The sequence below is a fragment of the Megalobrama amblycephala genome, linkage group LG11 (genome assembly GCF_018812025.1).
Source record: "Megalobrama amblycephala isolate DHTTF-2021 linkage group LG11, ASM1881202v1, whole genome shotgun sequence".
NCBI classification, from domain to species: domain Eukaryota; kingdom Metazoa; phylum Chordata; class Actinopteri; order Cypriniformes; family Xenocyprididae; genus Megalobrama; species Megalobrama amblycephala.
In genome coordinates, this window is record NC_063054.1 from 27,689,771 (window position 1) to 27,707,089 (window position 17,319).

The 17,319-nt window shown below is 36.2% G+C and overlaps 1 protein-coding gene across 2 annotated transcripts; it reads left to right on the plus strand.

Moving 5' to 3' along the window:
- Nucleotides 1-12,436: 12,436 nt before the first annotated feature.
- On the plus strand, nucleotides 12,437-15,717 carry gorab (golgin, rab6-interacting). 2 transcript variants are annotated; one of them, XM_048207123.1, is made up of 6 exons: nucleotides 12,437-12,500; nucleotides 12,596-12,669; nucleotides 12,857-13,184; nucleotides 13,699-13,800; nucleotides 13,914-14,054; nucleotides 14,384-15,717. In XM_048207123.1, the coding sequence occupies exons 1-6, from the start codon at nucleotides 12,493-12,495 to the stop codon at nucleotides 14,772-14,774; spliced, it is 1,044 nt and encodes a 347-aa protein (XP_048063080.1). In that variant the 5' UTR covers nucleotides 12,437-12,492; the 3' UTR covers nucleotides 14,775-15,717. The 2 variants fall into 2 exon arrangements, with proteins under 2 accessions (XP_048063080.1, XP_048063081.1); XM_048207124.1 differs by having other exon boundaries at nucleotides 12,438-12,515.
- The last annotated feature ends 1,602 nt before the right edge of the window (nucleotides 15,718-17,319 follow it).

Sequence of the window (17,319 nt, forward strand, 5' to 3'; positions counted from 1 at the left end):
GTCGGCTTGGTGTGTTCCTACCTTAAGTTGTTTATGTTCATTATTTTTGTAAAGTTATGTGCTTTGGGACATGAAATGGTCTCTTGTGACACTTTTGTTTGCTCCCTGCTGTATGCGTTCATGTGTTTTGAAGGAGGCGTGGCTTTGGTGGGCACTCTGAAGGGAGGGTGGAATCTTATGCTTTTAAAGCTAGCTCACTATTGGTAGCCTCTCTGAAAATTGCCTACCCTACCTTTAATACCAGGTGTAAACAAAACAGGGCCTTACACTTGTGAGGCAGATCAGCCTAAAAATGTAACTTTTCTATGTTTTGTCATTCAAACAACAAACAGTGTGGGCTCAGCAAAAGTGTTCATCGAGGACACATATTAACCACAAAGGAGGCGCTCACGAGCACTCTTCTCAAACCTAAAATGACAAATGGGACATCCATACGGTCCTTCACAATCATGCGCACACGGCAGCCATTGTAAGTCCAAAAGCATATGAAGTGTGCCGTTTGCGACAGGACCCATATAGTAGGCAAAAGTGCACAACCGATGGACACTTTATTATTTACTACTGAGGCCACGGGAGAGGATTTGCAAATGGCAGTGAAGTGACGCAACTAACACTGGTAGGTCACATGACAATGGCAACTTGACAAACGTAGTACATCCAGATGACATTCACACTACACACATTCATACTTTATAGAACAATTTTTTTAAGTGGCCGTGAAGTAATTACTTATTCAGAAGAAGTACCTGCTAAGATAGTATGCAATTTTAGATGCAGCCAGAGTCTTTAAATGCTTTGTTTCTCCCATTTCTATGTGAAAGTAGCTCCGGTTTCATTTACCCAGATGAGCGGTCTGATTTACAGTGTTGCCATAGGCAAATTAACAAGAAATATCAGAACGCTGGATGTTATGATTGACCAATCAGAATCAAGTATTCCAGAGAGTTGTGTCAGCAGTTACCATAATGAGTCAATCAGTTAATACAATGCAGCTGTCACAGAGATGCAGTGTGAAAGCCGTGGGCTGCTGGAGATCTAGGGCTCTCTCAGTATTTTCCCATGAACATGAAGCAAAAGCACACTATATCCTTCCTGTTGTGGTGAAAGGCAACAGGGAGACATCTTACTCAATCTGACATCTCAGGGGACAGACATTTAAAAAAAAAAATACCACTCTTGAGTGACTCTAAAGTTTGCATTGATGTAATCGCACATGGCAAACAATGAGAAAATCTCTCCTCTTGAATATCGCACCATGGACATGAATGCTTTGGTTCACTCTTGTAACTGAAAACACACGTTCGACACGTCTACAAACACACACGCCGCAAACTCATGCAAGCAGACAGATCTCCATCAGGGAAGAAAAATTAAGTGCGGGAAGTGAAAACTGAGTGTTTTTTCCCTGAGTGACAGTTCATCAGCAGGCCACTGAGATCTGATTCCATCTGTTTCTGTCACTCTCAGTTATTTTTCATTTAGACTGAATGAACAAGGAAAATAGTGACTTAACCTCATTAACACTGTGAGAGGTTTGTTTCCCATTAGTGCCTAAATGAAGTTTTTCCAAGTGAATTGTCATAGATGGGACCCTCAGCAAATCAGCATATTAGAATGATTTCTGAAGGATCATGTGACACTGAAGACTGGAGTAACGATGCTGAAAATTCAGCTTTGCATCACAGGAATAAATTACTTTGTCAAATATATTTAAATAGTACACAGTTATTTTAAATTGTAATAATATTTCACAATATTACTGTTTTTTACTGTATTTTTAATTAAATAAATGTAGCCTTGGTGAGCAGACGAAACTTCTTTTAAAAACATTAAAAATCTTAGTGGTTTCAAACTTTTGGACTGTACTGTATGTAACATCTTTTCTAAGCTATGTTTCTTTTTTATCTGTTCTGTTTGATTATGCAAAATGAAAAACTAGACTTTATCAAACTCCCATAGTAGAGATTTTACTAGACTCTGGTTCTTTTATAGTCCTGCTAGACATCATACACTAAACATACAGCTACAACACCACACCATAAATATGTAGCAAATTAAACCAGTTAAGGACGTCACAGGAAAATTGGTGAGGTTAGGCATGTTTTGTATACATATAACTTACACTAAAATAAAGACAGATGCATTTCGTTTACCTTCTCTTCGAATTCAGCTGAGCTAAAGCAAAACCACATTTTCAGGGTCCCACGCTGGCTGCATGTCGTTTCAGCTCTCTAGTATCTAAGAAGGGGGGAAAAACTAGTTTACCTTCACAAAGTCTCTTGACAGTGTCAGGCTAATGTACGTAATGAGAACTGCCAGAGGTTGGAGGCTGATTGACGTGTATCCTCCACACTGTACCATGCACTGATGAAAACATGTCAGCCATGCCTGTCAATGCTGAATAATTAGATGAACATTGGTCCTACTGAGGACACAATTTTGCAAATTGTTTGGATTAAATTCACCATTTATATGGTATTTGTTCACCTATACACTTAGGGGGTTGCTTGCATAAATGTTTTATATTTCTATAAATCATTTATTAAAATGAATTTGTGTTAATTTGGTGTAAATATAAAGAGAATAATGGAAAAAAAAAAAGAATTAGTGACATGATGTAAATGTGTCTGAATTATTTTCAATTGGGGACATTTATGTATTCATTAACTCATTCCCTGCCATTGATAGAATTTTCTGGCTTTCTGTGTTTTTACTGTTATTTGGTAGGGGGCGCTAGTACGCAACTTCTGAAATAAGAATATATATAATGTATAATCTCAAGATCAAAACACAGGCAAAGAAAACCAGAAAACAAGTGATAAAAGCATTGCTTATGCACGATGTAGTGCGATTTTCTCAGCTTTTTGTTCAAAATGTTGCTTTTTTATGAAAAAAAAAACATTCAAGTGTTGATTAAAAAAATACATGAAGCTAGAATTTTTGGTTTGTTTGTTTTTTAAAACAGAGGCTCTGTTCTTTCTTTTGATATATTGCATGTTCAGATATTCATACAACAAAATATGCTGGGGGCTATGAAATTTTCGTCAAAATTATCAAAAATGCCGGCGGAGGCTGCATGGCATCTTTTTTAAAAAAAACACTGGCAGAGAAAGAGTTAATCCGCATATCATGCAATTAATCTGATTAAAAGTTTAAATTGATTGCCATCATTAGTTTTATATGTTTATGTTATTTTTAATTATAATATAGCTATATTTTCTCTAAGGTGGTTATAAAAAACATGTTTATAAAAAAACATGTATATAACTAAATTAACTTTTACTAAAGTTTTAAAACTAAACTAAATTTCTCACTTTCGTTTAGTTAAACTTGAAGTACTAAAATAACTAAAACTAAGGGGGCGTTTTCAACTAAGGACAAAACCATTTTCAACTAAGAACAGAAAACTTTTTATGAGTTTCGTCCTTTCATTTACACGACAACAGTGTTTTGGGAGCCTGAAAACACAAACTTTTGAAAACGAGTTTCAAAGTGCATGTTTTTGAAAACGATATGTTATTCCATGTAAACTACAAAAAAAATTTGTGAAAACGGCAACGCCATACGCATGAGTATTTCATGTTCAGTATATATGCAAGTAGTGTTTCTTTACAAATTGACATCACCATCTACTGGCCTGGCATGTATAATACGGTGTTTTTTAGTTGGTTTCGCAGATCCGTGTGAACAGGGATCATTTTCACAACGTTGTTGTATGTACGCAAAACTTTTAAAAATGCAAAAGAAAAACTTTTCAGTTTTTAGTAAATTTTTCTCATGTAAATGTACCCTAAAACTAATAAATAAAAATTAATAAAAACTAACTATATAGACATAAAAATCACCACTAATAAAATTACAAAAACACACCAAAATTACTAAAATTAACTAAAATGAAAGAAAAAACAGAATATATATATATATAAAAATAACTAATTTAAAACATTAACAACTAGATTAAAAAGTTTGAAGACAAACTTTAAGCTAGAAAGTTTGAAGTAGTTTTAAAAGTTTGAAGTTTGAAAGTTTTCAGTTTGAAAGTTTTAGTTTAGTAGTTTTGATAGATAGATAGATAGATAGATAGATAGATAGATAGATAGATAGATAGATAGATAGATAGATAGATAGATAGATAGATAGATAGATAGAGTCTCAAGGCTAGGGTATTCAAGGTGGTTGCTAGGGTGTTGCTATACGGTTGCTATGGTACACAGGGTCGTTGCTAGGGTGTTGCTATGCGGTTGCTGGGGAACTCGGGGTGGTTTCTAGGGTGTTGCTATGTGGTTGCTAGGGTACTCGGGGTGGTTTCTAGGGTGTTGCTATGTGGTTGCTAGGGTACTCTGGGTGGTTTCTAGGGTGTTGCTATGTGGTTGCTAGGGTATTCTGAGTGGTTGCTAAGGTGTTGCTATGCAGTTGCTAAGTTGTTTTGGGTGGTTGCTATGAGGTAGATAGATAGATAGATAGATAGATAGATAGATAGATAGATAGATAGATAGATAGATAGATAGATAGATAGATAGATAGATAGAGTCTCAAGGCTAGGGTACTCAAGGTGGTTGCTAGGGTGTTGCTATACGGTTGCTATGGTACACAGGGTCGTTGCTAGGGTGTTGCTATGTGGTTGCTGGGGAACTCGGGGTGGTTGCTAAGGTCTTGCTATGCAGTTACTAGGGTACTGGGTGGTTGCTAAGGTGTTGCTATGCAGTTGCTAGGGTACTCGGGGTGGTTTCTAGGGTGTTGCTATGTGGTTGCTAGGGTATTCTGAGTGGTTGCTAAGGTGTTGCTATGCAGTTGCTAAGTTGTTTTGGGTGGTTGCTATGAGATAGATAGATCATATTAGAGAGAGAGAGAGATAGATAGATAGATAGATAGATAGATAGATAGATAGATAGATAGATAGATAGATAGATAGATAGATAGATAGGTTTATGAGTTTCAATGGATTAGAAATAGTACATAGAATGGCACTCGAGTCTAATTGAGTTTGAGTCTAATGGGCTTCCATAGTTTAAATTTGAATTTTGACAGTTGGAATTTGAAAGTCTTGGCTCATTTGAACATTCCGTCAATAAAAGTCAATGGGATTTTTCCAAGCTTTAATAGTCATTTTTAGGAAAACCGTAAGTCGGATCAGTTAGAAAAGATACAGCACACTAAGTCAGAACAGTCTGAATGTCTGACCCGAGTTTGGAGTTTGTAGAGTTAAAGCTCTAGGAGGAGTTAGAGTTGGAAATTTTAGTCTCAGAAGAAAATAGCATAACAGTAAGTTGGCTTTTTCAAGCCAACTTAATAATAATGATACTAAAATAACACTGTGTTGTATGCACATTTCGGAGGCTAATTAAAAAAAGAAAGAAAAAAAAACATCATATGTCATATAAAAATGACCAAATATAGCCCACTCTGTCTGATAACAGCAGTGTTGTGCATTGCATGTGTGTGTCCTGGTAAATATTAGCCATTATGTATATGTACTCATATTGTTCAGCATTACATGCCACTAAACAATAACCAGGAAGCACAGCTAACATTTGCTAACCTGTTTCGATTTAGTCCGGGCTGTCTTCAGTTCCCTCCTTAGTCAAACATATTAGTCCTTAACATAAACTACATCTAAGTATCATCGACAGAGGAAAACCTGCTGACATACAAACATGTAAGCCTTGAAATTGCATACACAGCTGTTGTTTAGCTCATTTGCCTTGCTGAAGGTTAAACCAAACAAGTGTTTTATTACAGCGGTTATGGTTTTGTTTGGTCCCATATGAAGCCAACTTGACTATGTGAGGATAATTAAATGATTTTAGATGGTAAAAAAACAGGAAAGCAAACCCATAATCAACACTGTTGTCTTGCGATGGACAAGCTGACACATCAAAGAAAGCCTGTGGCATCTTGTTAAAACTCTACAACATCTCACGCTGCTGTAAACCTTCCACAAAACACACAGGCAGCACTTTCCTCCAACGCAAAATAACTGTAAACGTTTAATTACATTCATAAAGTAGATAGAGGTGGTAAATCACCCAGGCGTATGTGTGTGTGTGCATTTGTGTGTGTAATATAACAACAGAACAAATGCATTACAGCAACTGTTCTTCGCATTAGGGGGCTGCTATTGGGTGGGGTGTGCACAACAGTGGCATGCTTGTATTGAGGAAGGTGGCTGTGACTGTGCCAGTTTCTCCTGTAGTAAATACATTAAAAGTCCCATATAAACTATTCTAGGCCTTGCGGCTGGTGTTGAGTGCATCTTGAGGTGGGGTGAGTGGGCTGCGGGCACGGAGTGGCTGCTGATGGGGGCTCAGGGTGGGCCAATTCCATCTTGCTGATGGGTACACTTCAAGAATCATGACCAGATGTTCATTAATGAGCTTTTAGAAGACCACTGGGTGAGAAAGAGAACAAATGCAAGAACTAGTTGTTGTTTGAGTGTTTCAAATATGTTGCTCCACAAGCGAATAGTGTTTAAAAAACCCTTTTTAGCAGCTGAAATAGAGTTAGGAAATGTGAGAAACCAAGCAATTTTCATGTTTGGTTCCACAGATGCATTTTTCAAAACACTGTATAACTAAATACTCTGAAAGAGTTCCCTGCAGAGCAAAAGGAACAGCATGACCAGTGAAGTCCGATTCCTGAGCTAATGACCCATGAAATGGTAATTTTTAGTGAATCAAAAACATTAGGTACATTGCAATTTGCGTACTTGTGCACTATGCCATTTTGTAGTATAAACATTCTGAGCAGTAGTGTTGGGGGTAACACATTACAAGTAACTTAAGATTTCTATCCACTAGAGGCATATTCAAAACAAAGGCGTAGCTTGATGATGGCAAGTTTGAGTGCGGAATCTTGGGACATGTGGTCTTCACATCACAGCTGGTGGACACAATTGGGATAGGACTCGGTGAAGAAATCATGTTCATGGATGCAATTATTAACGTTACTGTAGTATGAAGCAGAGCAGAACCGAGTGTTGTGGGAGCTGAACGAGGCCGCTGGAGCGATTGCGCAACACACGCCTCACGAGCAGCGAAACATTTATTATGCCAGTCACCGGCGCCACTTCCGCTTTTCCAGTCATGAGTATGAGGTGACGCAGCTCTGTTTATCATATTAGATACATTTGAGAGTGTTGAAAATGATGTTATAATGTTACTCTGTGCGTTCGCTCGGCGGCTGCTGTGAGACACTTGTTTGAGAAAACTATGTGAACTCCGATTCCCTAGCAAAAGACTCCTTTGAGCCATTTCTATCAGAAATCAGTAATGGAATCATTAAGGAACCAGAGTCGGAAAGAGGAATCGAAAACAGAACACATATCATTAAATTCCTTGCAATTTCCATTCGTACCAACAAGATCTGAGCAAACAGTAAATGACTCATGATTCATATAGCATCTGTTTAACGTTAAACAATAAGAGACTTAACTCTAAAATGCTTAACTGACCACATTAGAATGTTTTTCATTAACTATTCAAATCATACGTTGTGTAGACTCTTGGGACTGATGATTTATCATAAAATAAATAAATCTTAAATGGTTTATTTTCTCAAGTTGATCAGTCACTCTCTTAAAGAGTAAATGATGACAGAATTTTCATTATTGGGTGCACTATATCTTTATAAAGATTTGAACATAAACACATTGGAGGGGCTTGTTTCATTTGAACTAGTTTATGCTTAAGCTAGCATTTACCATCCCTTTTCTCAATAAAAAAATCATGCCTTTTTCAACTATTTACTGATTTCTGCGTAGAGAGCATTTCTGTGGAACCGTCTTTATTGTCTCAAGTTTCTTGAAATTTGTTTTGCTGTATGTCTGAGGTTCTGCCAGATGTGCTGTGGGTGGCTAAACAGGAGACTTGCAGTGGAGTCTTGGATTAGAGCCTGGACTGGTCAGAGCAAAGCCGCTAATTCAAGTGGTTTAAGCACAAATATATATATAGGTGGAGTCAGCTTCAGGTGACACGATTTAGGAAATGTGCCAAAATGTTCTTGTACTGGTGAACTCTAGTAATTTAACACACAGGACATTAGTTAAACATGTCAATCAATGCCACATCATGCCAGTAGGGATAAATATATAAGAGAAAGTGAAAATAGCCTGGCCTATAAAAACGGCCTATATAGTGTACCTTTAAAAAAAATACAAGTAAATAAAATGGTCAAATAATGCAATAACATTAATTCAGTGCATGCTGAGAAGAGGGAGAATGAGATTAAACCACAAAATGACACCTAATATAAAATGGGACCTAAATATTTTTTACAGTGCATGAAAAAGATATGGCAGAGATGGGTTTTAAAGGACAGAAAGTGGAAGACTTTTATGATAAAAGAGTCAGCAAATGATCACAGGATAATTTCTGTCCTTTCCAATCATCGCATGACATCACACAGATCCGTCTCTGGTCCCCTAAACTCTTTGCAGATGGCCACAACTGGAAACTGAAACTCTGTCTTGCAGCATAAACAGAAAGGACCGCTCTGTGACGGACATAAATGTGGGAGAGTCAAAACATGTGGGATTTGAAACCATTACATCTGCCTGCTTTGACAGCTTTGACCTCTAATCATCCCCATATTGACCTCAACCTTCCTTGAGGTCAACCATCAATTGGCTGTTTGTCTTTTTGACCCGTTCCCTGACTGATTAAGGGAAGTGCATTTTTATTGATGGCTAAAAGTCACAGCGAGGCCACGATGTGCACTTGCTGTTCCTGCCCTGATTCCTACTTGATTGCCTATAAATTATATACAGCCATCAAATGTATATACAGCCTGCTCTGTGCGATCTTCCCAAGACACCAATAGAGTAAAACTTCCCGTTTCCCTTACATGGTATGAAATGTCGAACTTGATCCACTGTGTGAATTTATCTGGCTCACAAAATAAATATCTCTTCATATTGGACTGTGCAGTCCTAGTTTTGTTAAATATATCAAGCCGGTATAGTGGTAAATATATAAGGGATTGTGTGAAAAGAGAGCAGTATAAAAAAAAAAAGTGTTTGCAAGTGCATAACAAAATGAAGGCTGCTTACATGACTTTTTTTCAGTTTAATTAATTTACTTAATTATTTTCAGGAAATGTCTTGACTAAATTAAAAATGTTAGGTTGCCATGATTTAAAATCTACCATCATTGTAATCTATTAACTTTAAGTAACTCTAAGAAGATAAAGCTGTATTCATTTTCATCGCAAATCTTTGTTTTAATTACATGGTTTTAAAGTGCTCAATTTTATGTGATTCCTCTGGTTTTCTAATAGAACAGAGACCAAAATCCTTGTTTTTTTAATCTTTCTCAGCCAAAAGAAAGCTATTTTATGCTATAACACATAATGAATCCTTCATTTTTTGCTCTCAAATCATTCCATATGATTCATATGCACCTATATTTTGTCTAAAAGAAACTTTATCTGTGTAATTTTAGATAGCCAAGCTGAACTTGTTACCAAGGTGTTGGGTGATGCACAAATTTCTTCATTTCGGACATGTATGGTTAATATTACTCATGCCGAGATTCTTATGTTATTTCAATCCTGCAATAAATCTGGTTTTATTAATAGAGAGGACTAGGTTGTATCTCATAAAACCATATTTATTCTGAATTCATTCATTCAGATGTAAGAATGTTTTGATTCCACAGCTTCACTCAACACATCTGAACAAAAATTTGCAAGATTTATTCTGCCTATAGACTGTATATGGCACACAATCTAACATGGCCATTCTTGCTCTGAAGTTTGAACACATGAACTGCAAATTCAGGCTCCTTCTTTAGGTCACGGTGGATGTTTCTCACAGGCATTCCTTGTAACTAGGAATATGGTCAGGCCTGTGCCAAAGACTCTTCCATCTTAATTTAACACAAGCTCACGTTCACTCGCCCTGCCATATGGAGCCCGCATCTTCTCAAAGTCTACATTTATCCTTTCCCGAGGTGTTTCTCCTTTAAAGTACACAAATAATTCCAGATGGATCAAAGATGTGAGTTTGCCTTTAAAAAGCTGCTGTAAAGTGGTAGTGATTGTTTGGTTGCCCTGTGTAGGGCAATTAACGATGCTTGACTTTTTAACAAAATACAGTTGAGGAATGGTTGGGGGGCCAGAAGCATATTTGTCCTCTGCGTGTTGACATACAGACCCAGATATATATAAAAAAGCCCAGGAAGAGCAGAAGAGAAAAAGAGAGAGACTAGAGAGAATTAAGATGACTGCTAGCTGCAAGTCTTTATTTATGGTTTTCTGTCGGGATGAAGTGTTATGTCATGGCAATGGGCCAAACACATCAAATCTGTCAAAGATGGCTGCCAATTTAAATGAATTACTAGGTGATATCTGTGAAGAATCACTCTGAGAGACATTTAAAAATATATGTTAAGTATTTAGACTGTGTTGTGTTTGACATATTAACATACTGTATGGAACAGAGTCAAAAGAGAGCATTTTCAAAAGTTTTGCAATTCCACATTAAATCAAACACATATGTACAACATTGTGTAGGAAAACTGATTTAAATTCATTTCAAATATACTCATTTCATTTCATATATTCGTTCATTCATTCATTATTTTTTTTATTTTATATATATATATATATATATATATATATATATATATATATATATATATATATATAGTATGTGATATTTTCTGAATAATGAAAATTATTATTTATAAATTCATTCATTCTTTCATTCATTTATGCATTGTGGCAGAGTTGCCTTTTTTCCTGTGCAATTGGGAAACCCTCTAAATCTATATGAATTACTGTATAACTTTCAGTGACTATATATATCATTTTTTAAATTACACTTGACAGTGTTTGACCACCAAGTATGTCTACTTGCCAACACTGGAAGCTCAACACACTTATGCAACCAAACCGTCCACCACAAATGAAGGTCATACCCAGAATGTCTCACTGCTGCTAATGGTAATAATGGGAAATCAGACATCAACAAAAGTAGCAGACAAGAGTTAACTCAGACTAATTTGGCAGCACATGCCAGATCACACAGATAAGCAGCTGATCCAGACAAATTACAGGGCCTCCAATAGTCCCACACAGAGTGCTTACTCCTGCCACAATCATGGGTGCTTCTGGCAATAAAGCAAAAAGTGAAACTCGATACAACTGTTTGACGTTTTCTCTCTGTGGATTTCATGCTTTTTATCACCAAGCATGCTCTTTCATTAACCTCTGACCTCTCTACCACTAGGAGTGCAGGATGGCTCAGTGAATGTGAAGAGGGTAATTGGAGCAAGAGGAGGAGGATAAACAAACTTAGCCGTTGACTCCAATAGTCTGATGTAAAGCTTTTTTGGTGGACTGCTAAAAACCAAACACTTTCGTACAATATTTAAACACTTTTTATGCAATAGTTATACAAAACTATAGAGTTTAACTGGTTTAATCCACTGGCCTATGCATATATCCATTAAAGTTGACATAAAACGGAAGTCGCGATAGTCTTTTAATCCCTATTGTTGCATATATCCGAATGAAACCGCTGCTCAAGAGAAAGTGTAGGGCGGGATTTGATTTAGTCTATCGGGAATTGATTGGATCATCGTGGTTTGCCATTGCTGTGATGTCATGTGAGTGACAGGTTCTTCCGCCCTCGTGCCAGTGAACATGTCATCAGAGAAGAGAAGAGATGTCACTGCAAGAGGGAGGATCATTTATTTTGATTAAAGATTATGAGGGCACATGAATTAAAAAATAAATAAAATAATGATGTGCATGGATAAACCATTAAATACTGCAATAATCCTTAAAAAAAAATAAGAATGGTCAATTTTGGTTTCATGGTGACTTCACTGTTGTTATTCTATTTAAAACTGTTTTAACAAACCATGTTACAGTTTATTAGAAAATAATATACAAGCATTAATTCACATTCTTATATGTAATGTCAATAATTATTAATATTGTTGTAAAATGTACAGTAGAGCTGCTTAGCTTACAGTTCTCCACCAACTCATGGAAAAGCATTCATTAGATCCACACTTCTGGATCTCAGCATATTGAGTAATGCTGCCTTCACGTACTCTCGGAATTATCGTAAATACGTTTCCTTGGTAAAAATTGCACATGAACGCCCTTCAATTTCGAAACTCGAATGCGTTGAGCTCGTAATCACGACTGGGAATTATCAAATTTCCGAGAGCACGTGAAGGCAGCATAAATCTTCAAAAGTTTATTCAAAGGAACAAATGGTTTATTTTGATATGTGCCCAAAGAAATTGTAAATGTCAGCCACCTAAATCTAGTGCCTGTAATTTAAAAAAAAAATAATAATTTTATACTTCATAATATAAAGTTTATAAAAGAAATATATCTATATTTTTTATATTTTATTCGCAACATTAATAAAAATATACGTTTCCAAAAAACAAACAGGCAAATTCCGAGGGCACAAGCGAAGGGGGCCTTTCTAGGGTCTTGAACGTGGCAGTCAGTATACACAAATATGGCGGCCAGATGAGAGCGTAAAGTTAATTTCCGTATGTTTATGTTGAAAAAATTACATTTTAACCGACGTATATTTGTCTTTGATGAAACCGATTTGCAAATAACTTTATAGGGTACTGAAAATGGCTGCGTGGGCTGGATTTTCAGAGGAAGAACTACGAAAATTGCAGCACAACGGCGATCTCAGTGAGTACAAATGTTGAAAAGTTCACTCCATTCATTAAACTTACTTTATTAAATACAGAAAATGTGCCTTGTCTCAAAACATATGTCGATCTGCCTACTTAGCGTATCTAGGTTCTCTTCTAGACACGCAGCCACTAACTTTAATATTTGGCTGAATCCTGATAAATTTGCTTTAATCTGCACCCAGTAAACCAGGCTGTGCCTGTCACATTGGGTCGTGGCCGGAGACCTGCTCCGACTAACCGGAGCAGACAGCAGCTGCAGCGGGAGAGGGCTCTGCAGCTGGCAGCCAAACAGGAGGAGGACAGCCACTCTCTTCCACTTGAACAACAGCTTACCAAGACCCCAGACCCACCTGTTGTCAGTCATCCTGCTCCTGTTAAATCACGGGACGAGTCCAAACCGTTGGAGTCGCAACTGGTTCAGCATGAGGCAGAACCTGTTGACCGAGAACCACCTGCAGAGTCTGAACCACCAGCAATCGTCAAGGAGCTGGACAAGCAGGAAGTGGAATTGTTAGTAAGTCTAGTTCCTTTGCAAACATGGGCTCAGATATTAATATGCTCATGTGAAGATATTTTCCATTATAATATTTCATATTGATTAAATAATGTTTTATTATTATACAAAAACATTGTTGAATATTTTTTACACCAAATTTACAAGAAAAAATAAATATTCTGAAAAAAGAAAATATTTATGTATATTTATTTGCATTGTGAGCAGGGTTTTATGTGGAATTGGTTACCTTTTATATTTTATATGTTCTAATACTGTATATATTTCAATGTGTTATATATATATATATATATATATATATATATATATATATATATATATATATATATATATATATAAACTCAAATCTTTATATTTTAATATAATTTATATTTTTTTTTCAAATCTTTATAATATATTTTAAAACAACAGATTGAATCTGTAAGAATCATTGTAGATGACCATATCATTTGTTTGTTTTTGTTGTAATGACTTCAAATGTAAGTCTCCACCAAACTTTTCTTATAACAGGCGAGAGAAGAACCGTCTGCAGCAGTTGCAGTGGGAACAACGGGTAATGGAGGAGAAGAATAAAAAAAGAAAAGCTCTCCTTACAAAGACCATTGCTGAAAAGTATGAGAGAATCTCATTTTAAACCATTATTAAAATCAGTCTGTCTGGAGTATGATAACTTAAATGAAAATCCAAAGACGATATTTTAAATATTGTCACTTCATCTTTCCCAGATCCAAACAGACACAGGCTGAAGCTGTGAAACTGAAGAAGATCCAGAGGGAACTTCAAGCACTGGATGATTCTGTGTCCAATGACATCGGGATTCTCAGAAAACTGATAGAGCAGTCCAGCATGGATTATTCTCTGGCATGGTAATTCCTTGTCTTCCATTTTCACAGTCCACTCCAAGTGTACTTCAAACCAAGTTCACAGTAGCTTCATGTTGGAAGCAGCATCAGTTTGTTTGTGTGTCACATCCTCAAAAGTTAAAAAAAATAGTTGGAAGTACTTGAAGTCTGTTTGCTCAGCGGTGAAAATACTGCCCTCTGTAGCCTAACTATAATAATTCAGACAAATTATTACTTATAGCAGAACATTTGCATTCCTTCCTTGTGATTCAGTTTCACGTTTGGGGCAGGTTTTCAACTATCTGTATTGAAAATTTTAACTCTTGTCTTTGCCATTCTCTTATTGTTGACAGGAAGCGCTTTGAGAAAGCAGAGGCCGAATATGTTGCCGCTAAGATGGACTTGCACAGGAAGACGGAAGTGAAAGAGCAGCTGACGGAGCACCTGTGTGCAATCATCCAACAGAATGAGCTGCGCAAGGCCTGCAAACTGGAGGAGTTGATGCTTCAGCTAGAGCTAAATGCTGAGGAAGTCCCCAGCTCAGAGGAAACGGATCTACAGGACAAAGAGAGGGAGGGCAACTCCCAGCATGTTACTGAAACTGGTCCCACAGCAGACATGGAGCAGCGTACAGAAGTGGATACCTCAAGTCTGAGCAAAGACTGTTCCATTACAGAACCAAAGATCAGCCAAGACAATCAGGAGAGCAAAGCAACAGATGTTTCTGCAGATGGGCTAAGCTAGCTTCCAAGCATCATCATTTTAATCGTGGCTATATGACAGTTTACATAACACTTGCTACCAGCTTTAGAAGTTTCTTCATTGTGAGATGAACAAACCAATAACCCTGCATTTATGACTTAAATTTTGACGTTTTGTGAGACGCAAAGACAGCCTCGGCTCATTCCATAACACTAAAATGCCTTTATTATGGCGCTCGGATATTGACTATGATCCGTTAAATTCAGTTGCAATAATAGTTTTTGGTTTTCACTGAAGGTGCTACTTGATCTGCATCATTCCATATTTTTATTGTGGTTCTTTTGGATGTCAGTCATTGTGCATTTTAATCTGTCTTACATTAAGAAAACAGATAATCTCTTGAAAACATTGTCCATCTTTAAACACTATAAAATACTAAATACTGTTAACTTTACCGATTGTTCCATAACTGTGATATTATTCAAAATGGAATTGTGGCAGATGGTCTGGTAGTTTGTAGTTGTGATTTATTTCACATGATGTTGAGTGAATGGTGGAATCTTTTATCTGTATATGGCGGTTGTCTCGTAAAAATAACTTTATGCGAATGTTAACAAATCAATAACAGCAGTTTTTTTTTTTATTATACAAAGATGACCGTTTGTTCAGCAGAGATGAGAACAATTGTTTTGTACTGTAGTGGAAAATACTTTTGAAGCTATGGGAGAATACCATAGCTGTTTTTCTAAATACATATGTTGTATGTATGTAATTTATGCTCTTTCTAATAAAACTCCGCTATTCACCAACTCTTAAAAACCTTTAACATGCTGTACGTTATTCGGGGAAAAAAATCTTTTGACTGTTTTGAATATGTTTAAATATATATATTTTTTAAATGTCAACTGTATTCGTGTGCATTATAATAGGTATGAAGTATGCTATGAATTATGTGTTGGGAAATAAAATATTTTAATACTGTTAACAAGTGTTGTTCCTTTTTTGAAACCCACTGGAAATCCGTTTATATTTTCGCTTGTCTTTTAAACGTTTTGTTATTTGTAAAGAATGTTGAATAAACTTGATTTAGCCTAATATTTTCATATTTTATAAACGAATTTATGTTGTTTATTTATCTTCCGCCAAACTTAAATTCTTGATAAAACTCCTACTCAAAGGTCTTAAAAATATTAATAGTATGATGTTAATATGCCTAAAAGTGATGTATTAAATATGGTCATTCGATCTAATCACCTTAATATGAAATACAATATTATGTTCCTTTCAGTTTAACTATATAAAACAAGGACTGACAAATCCTGGAAGTAAATACAGGAAAAGAGATTTTCGTGAAGCACATTTTGTGAGCGCGTTTCTGATTTATGTGCCCTCAGTCCGCCGGGACAGGTTGAAAAGACTCCGTAACTCGAGAAACTCGAGGGAAAAAACGAGAGAGAAAAAAAAAGCACACAAGATCAACTTTTACTGAAAAAAAAAAAAAATCTGCCTTCTGGAAAGTCACTGGTTATCCAGTTTTGATATAATGACGATTAGCCTACCCTCAAGCAACATAATAAAAAAATGAAAATCAACTACTAATGACCTAAATATTACTTTCGTTTTTTCGTTTTTTCATGTTAATTAAAATCATCTTCCGTTATCTTGTTGTAACCATAAAATCATTTTATTGTCTAAAAACCCTTTACTCCAACAAAATCTACAGAAAATCGTTATGGTAGCTAATTAAATGTAAAATGTTTACAGATGTATGTATGTAAATTAAAATAAGGCACGAAAGCTATAGTTAGAATCATAACAAAAATCTGAAAACAAAACCAAATTAATTTCGTGAAATAAATTAGATTTAGATTGTTCTTAGATACACTATTACAATGGTTTTAATAGGCCTAAATCGTTTTGTTAGCCTGTAGCTATTTGTAAATGATTGATTTATTACAAAACGGTTTCTTTCAAGTCTTTCTCAAACTGTGTGCTCTAACGAGTCGACTAAATCCAGAGAGTATTCAGACGTGTTAACACGATCAAGCGCGGTAGTGCTGTCCATTGACCCCTGGTGCTGATTAGACGACCGCGAGCTCAGTCCGGTTTTATTTCCCTAATTGCAATTAAAGTGCTCTCGCTTCATATCCTGTGCGGGAAACACGTGCAGACACGCGCGCGCTCTGATAGTGTCAGGGGAATTCAAAAGAGCCTGTCGCTCAGCGCTCAACTTGCCATCCAAACAGGACGACTTCTGTTGTGGTTTGAATGAGCACATTTTTAAGACATTATTCCTGTTTTACTTATTGTCTGAAAAACATTGTAGTGGTGTAATGATATAAATTAGACGTAGGGCAGGTTAAACACGACTGATGCGACGGTGCTGCATTTTAGGCCTACTTCTACTATACCAAACAAAGTCACGTTTTGCCCTGGATCCCGAGTTTAAAATCTTGTTTTAATTATTGTGGTTACAATGCGCATTACAAATGGTCTTATTTAGGTTAACTAACAAATTGCTTTTTTATAATTATTTTCGTCCAACGAGTGTCTATTTTTTTAATCACTGTAAATTAGCCACTTTGAA

Bases quoted from the DNA above. Each gene is read 5' to 3' on its own strand.
- gorab (XM_048207123.1), top strand. The intron at 13,185-13,698 runs GTTAGTAAGTCT...TTCTTATAACAG, and splicing joins GACAAGCAGGAAGTGGAATT to GCGAGAGAAGAACCGTCTGC. The intron at 14,055-14,383 runs GTAATTCCTTGT...TATTGTTGACAG, and splicing joins ATGGATTATTCTCTGGCATG to GAAGCGCTTTGAGAAAGCAG.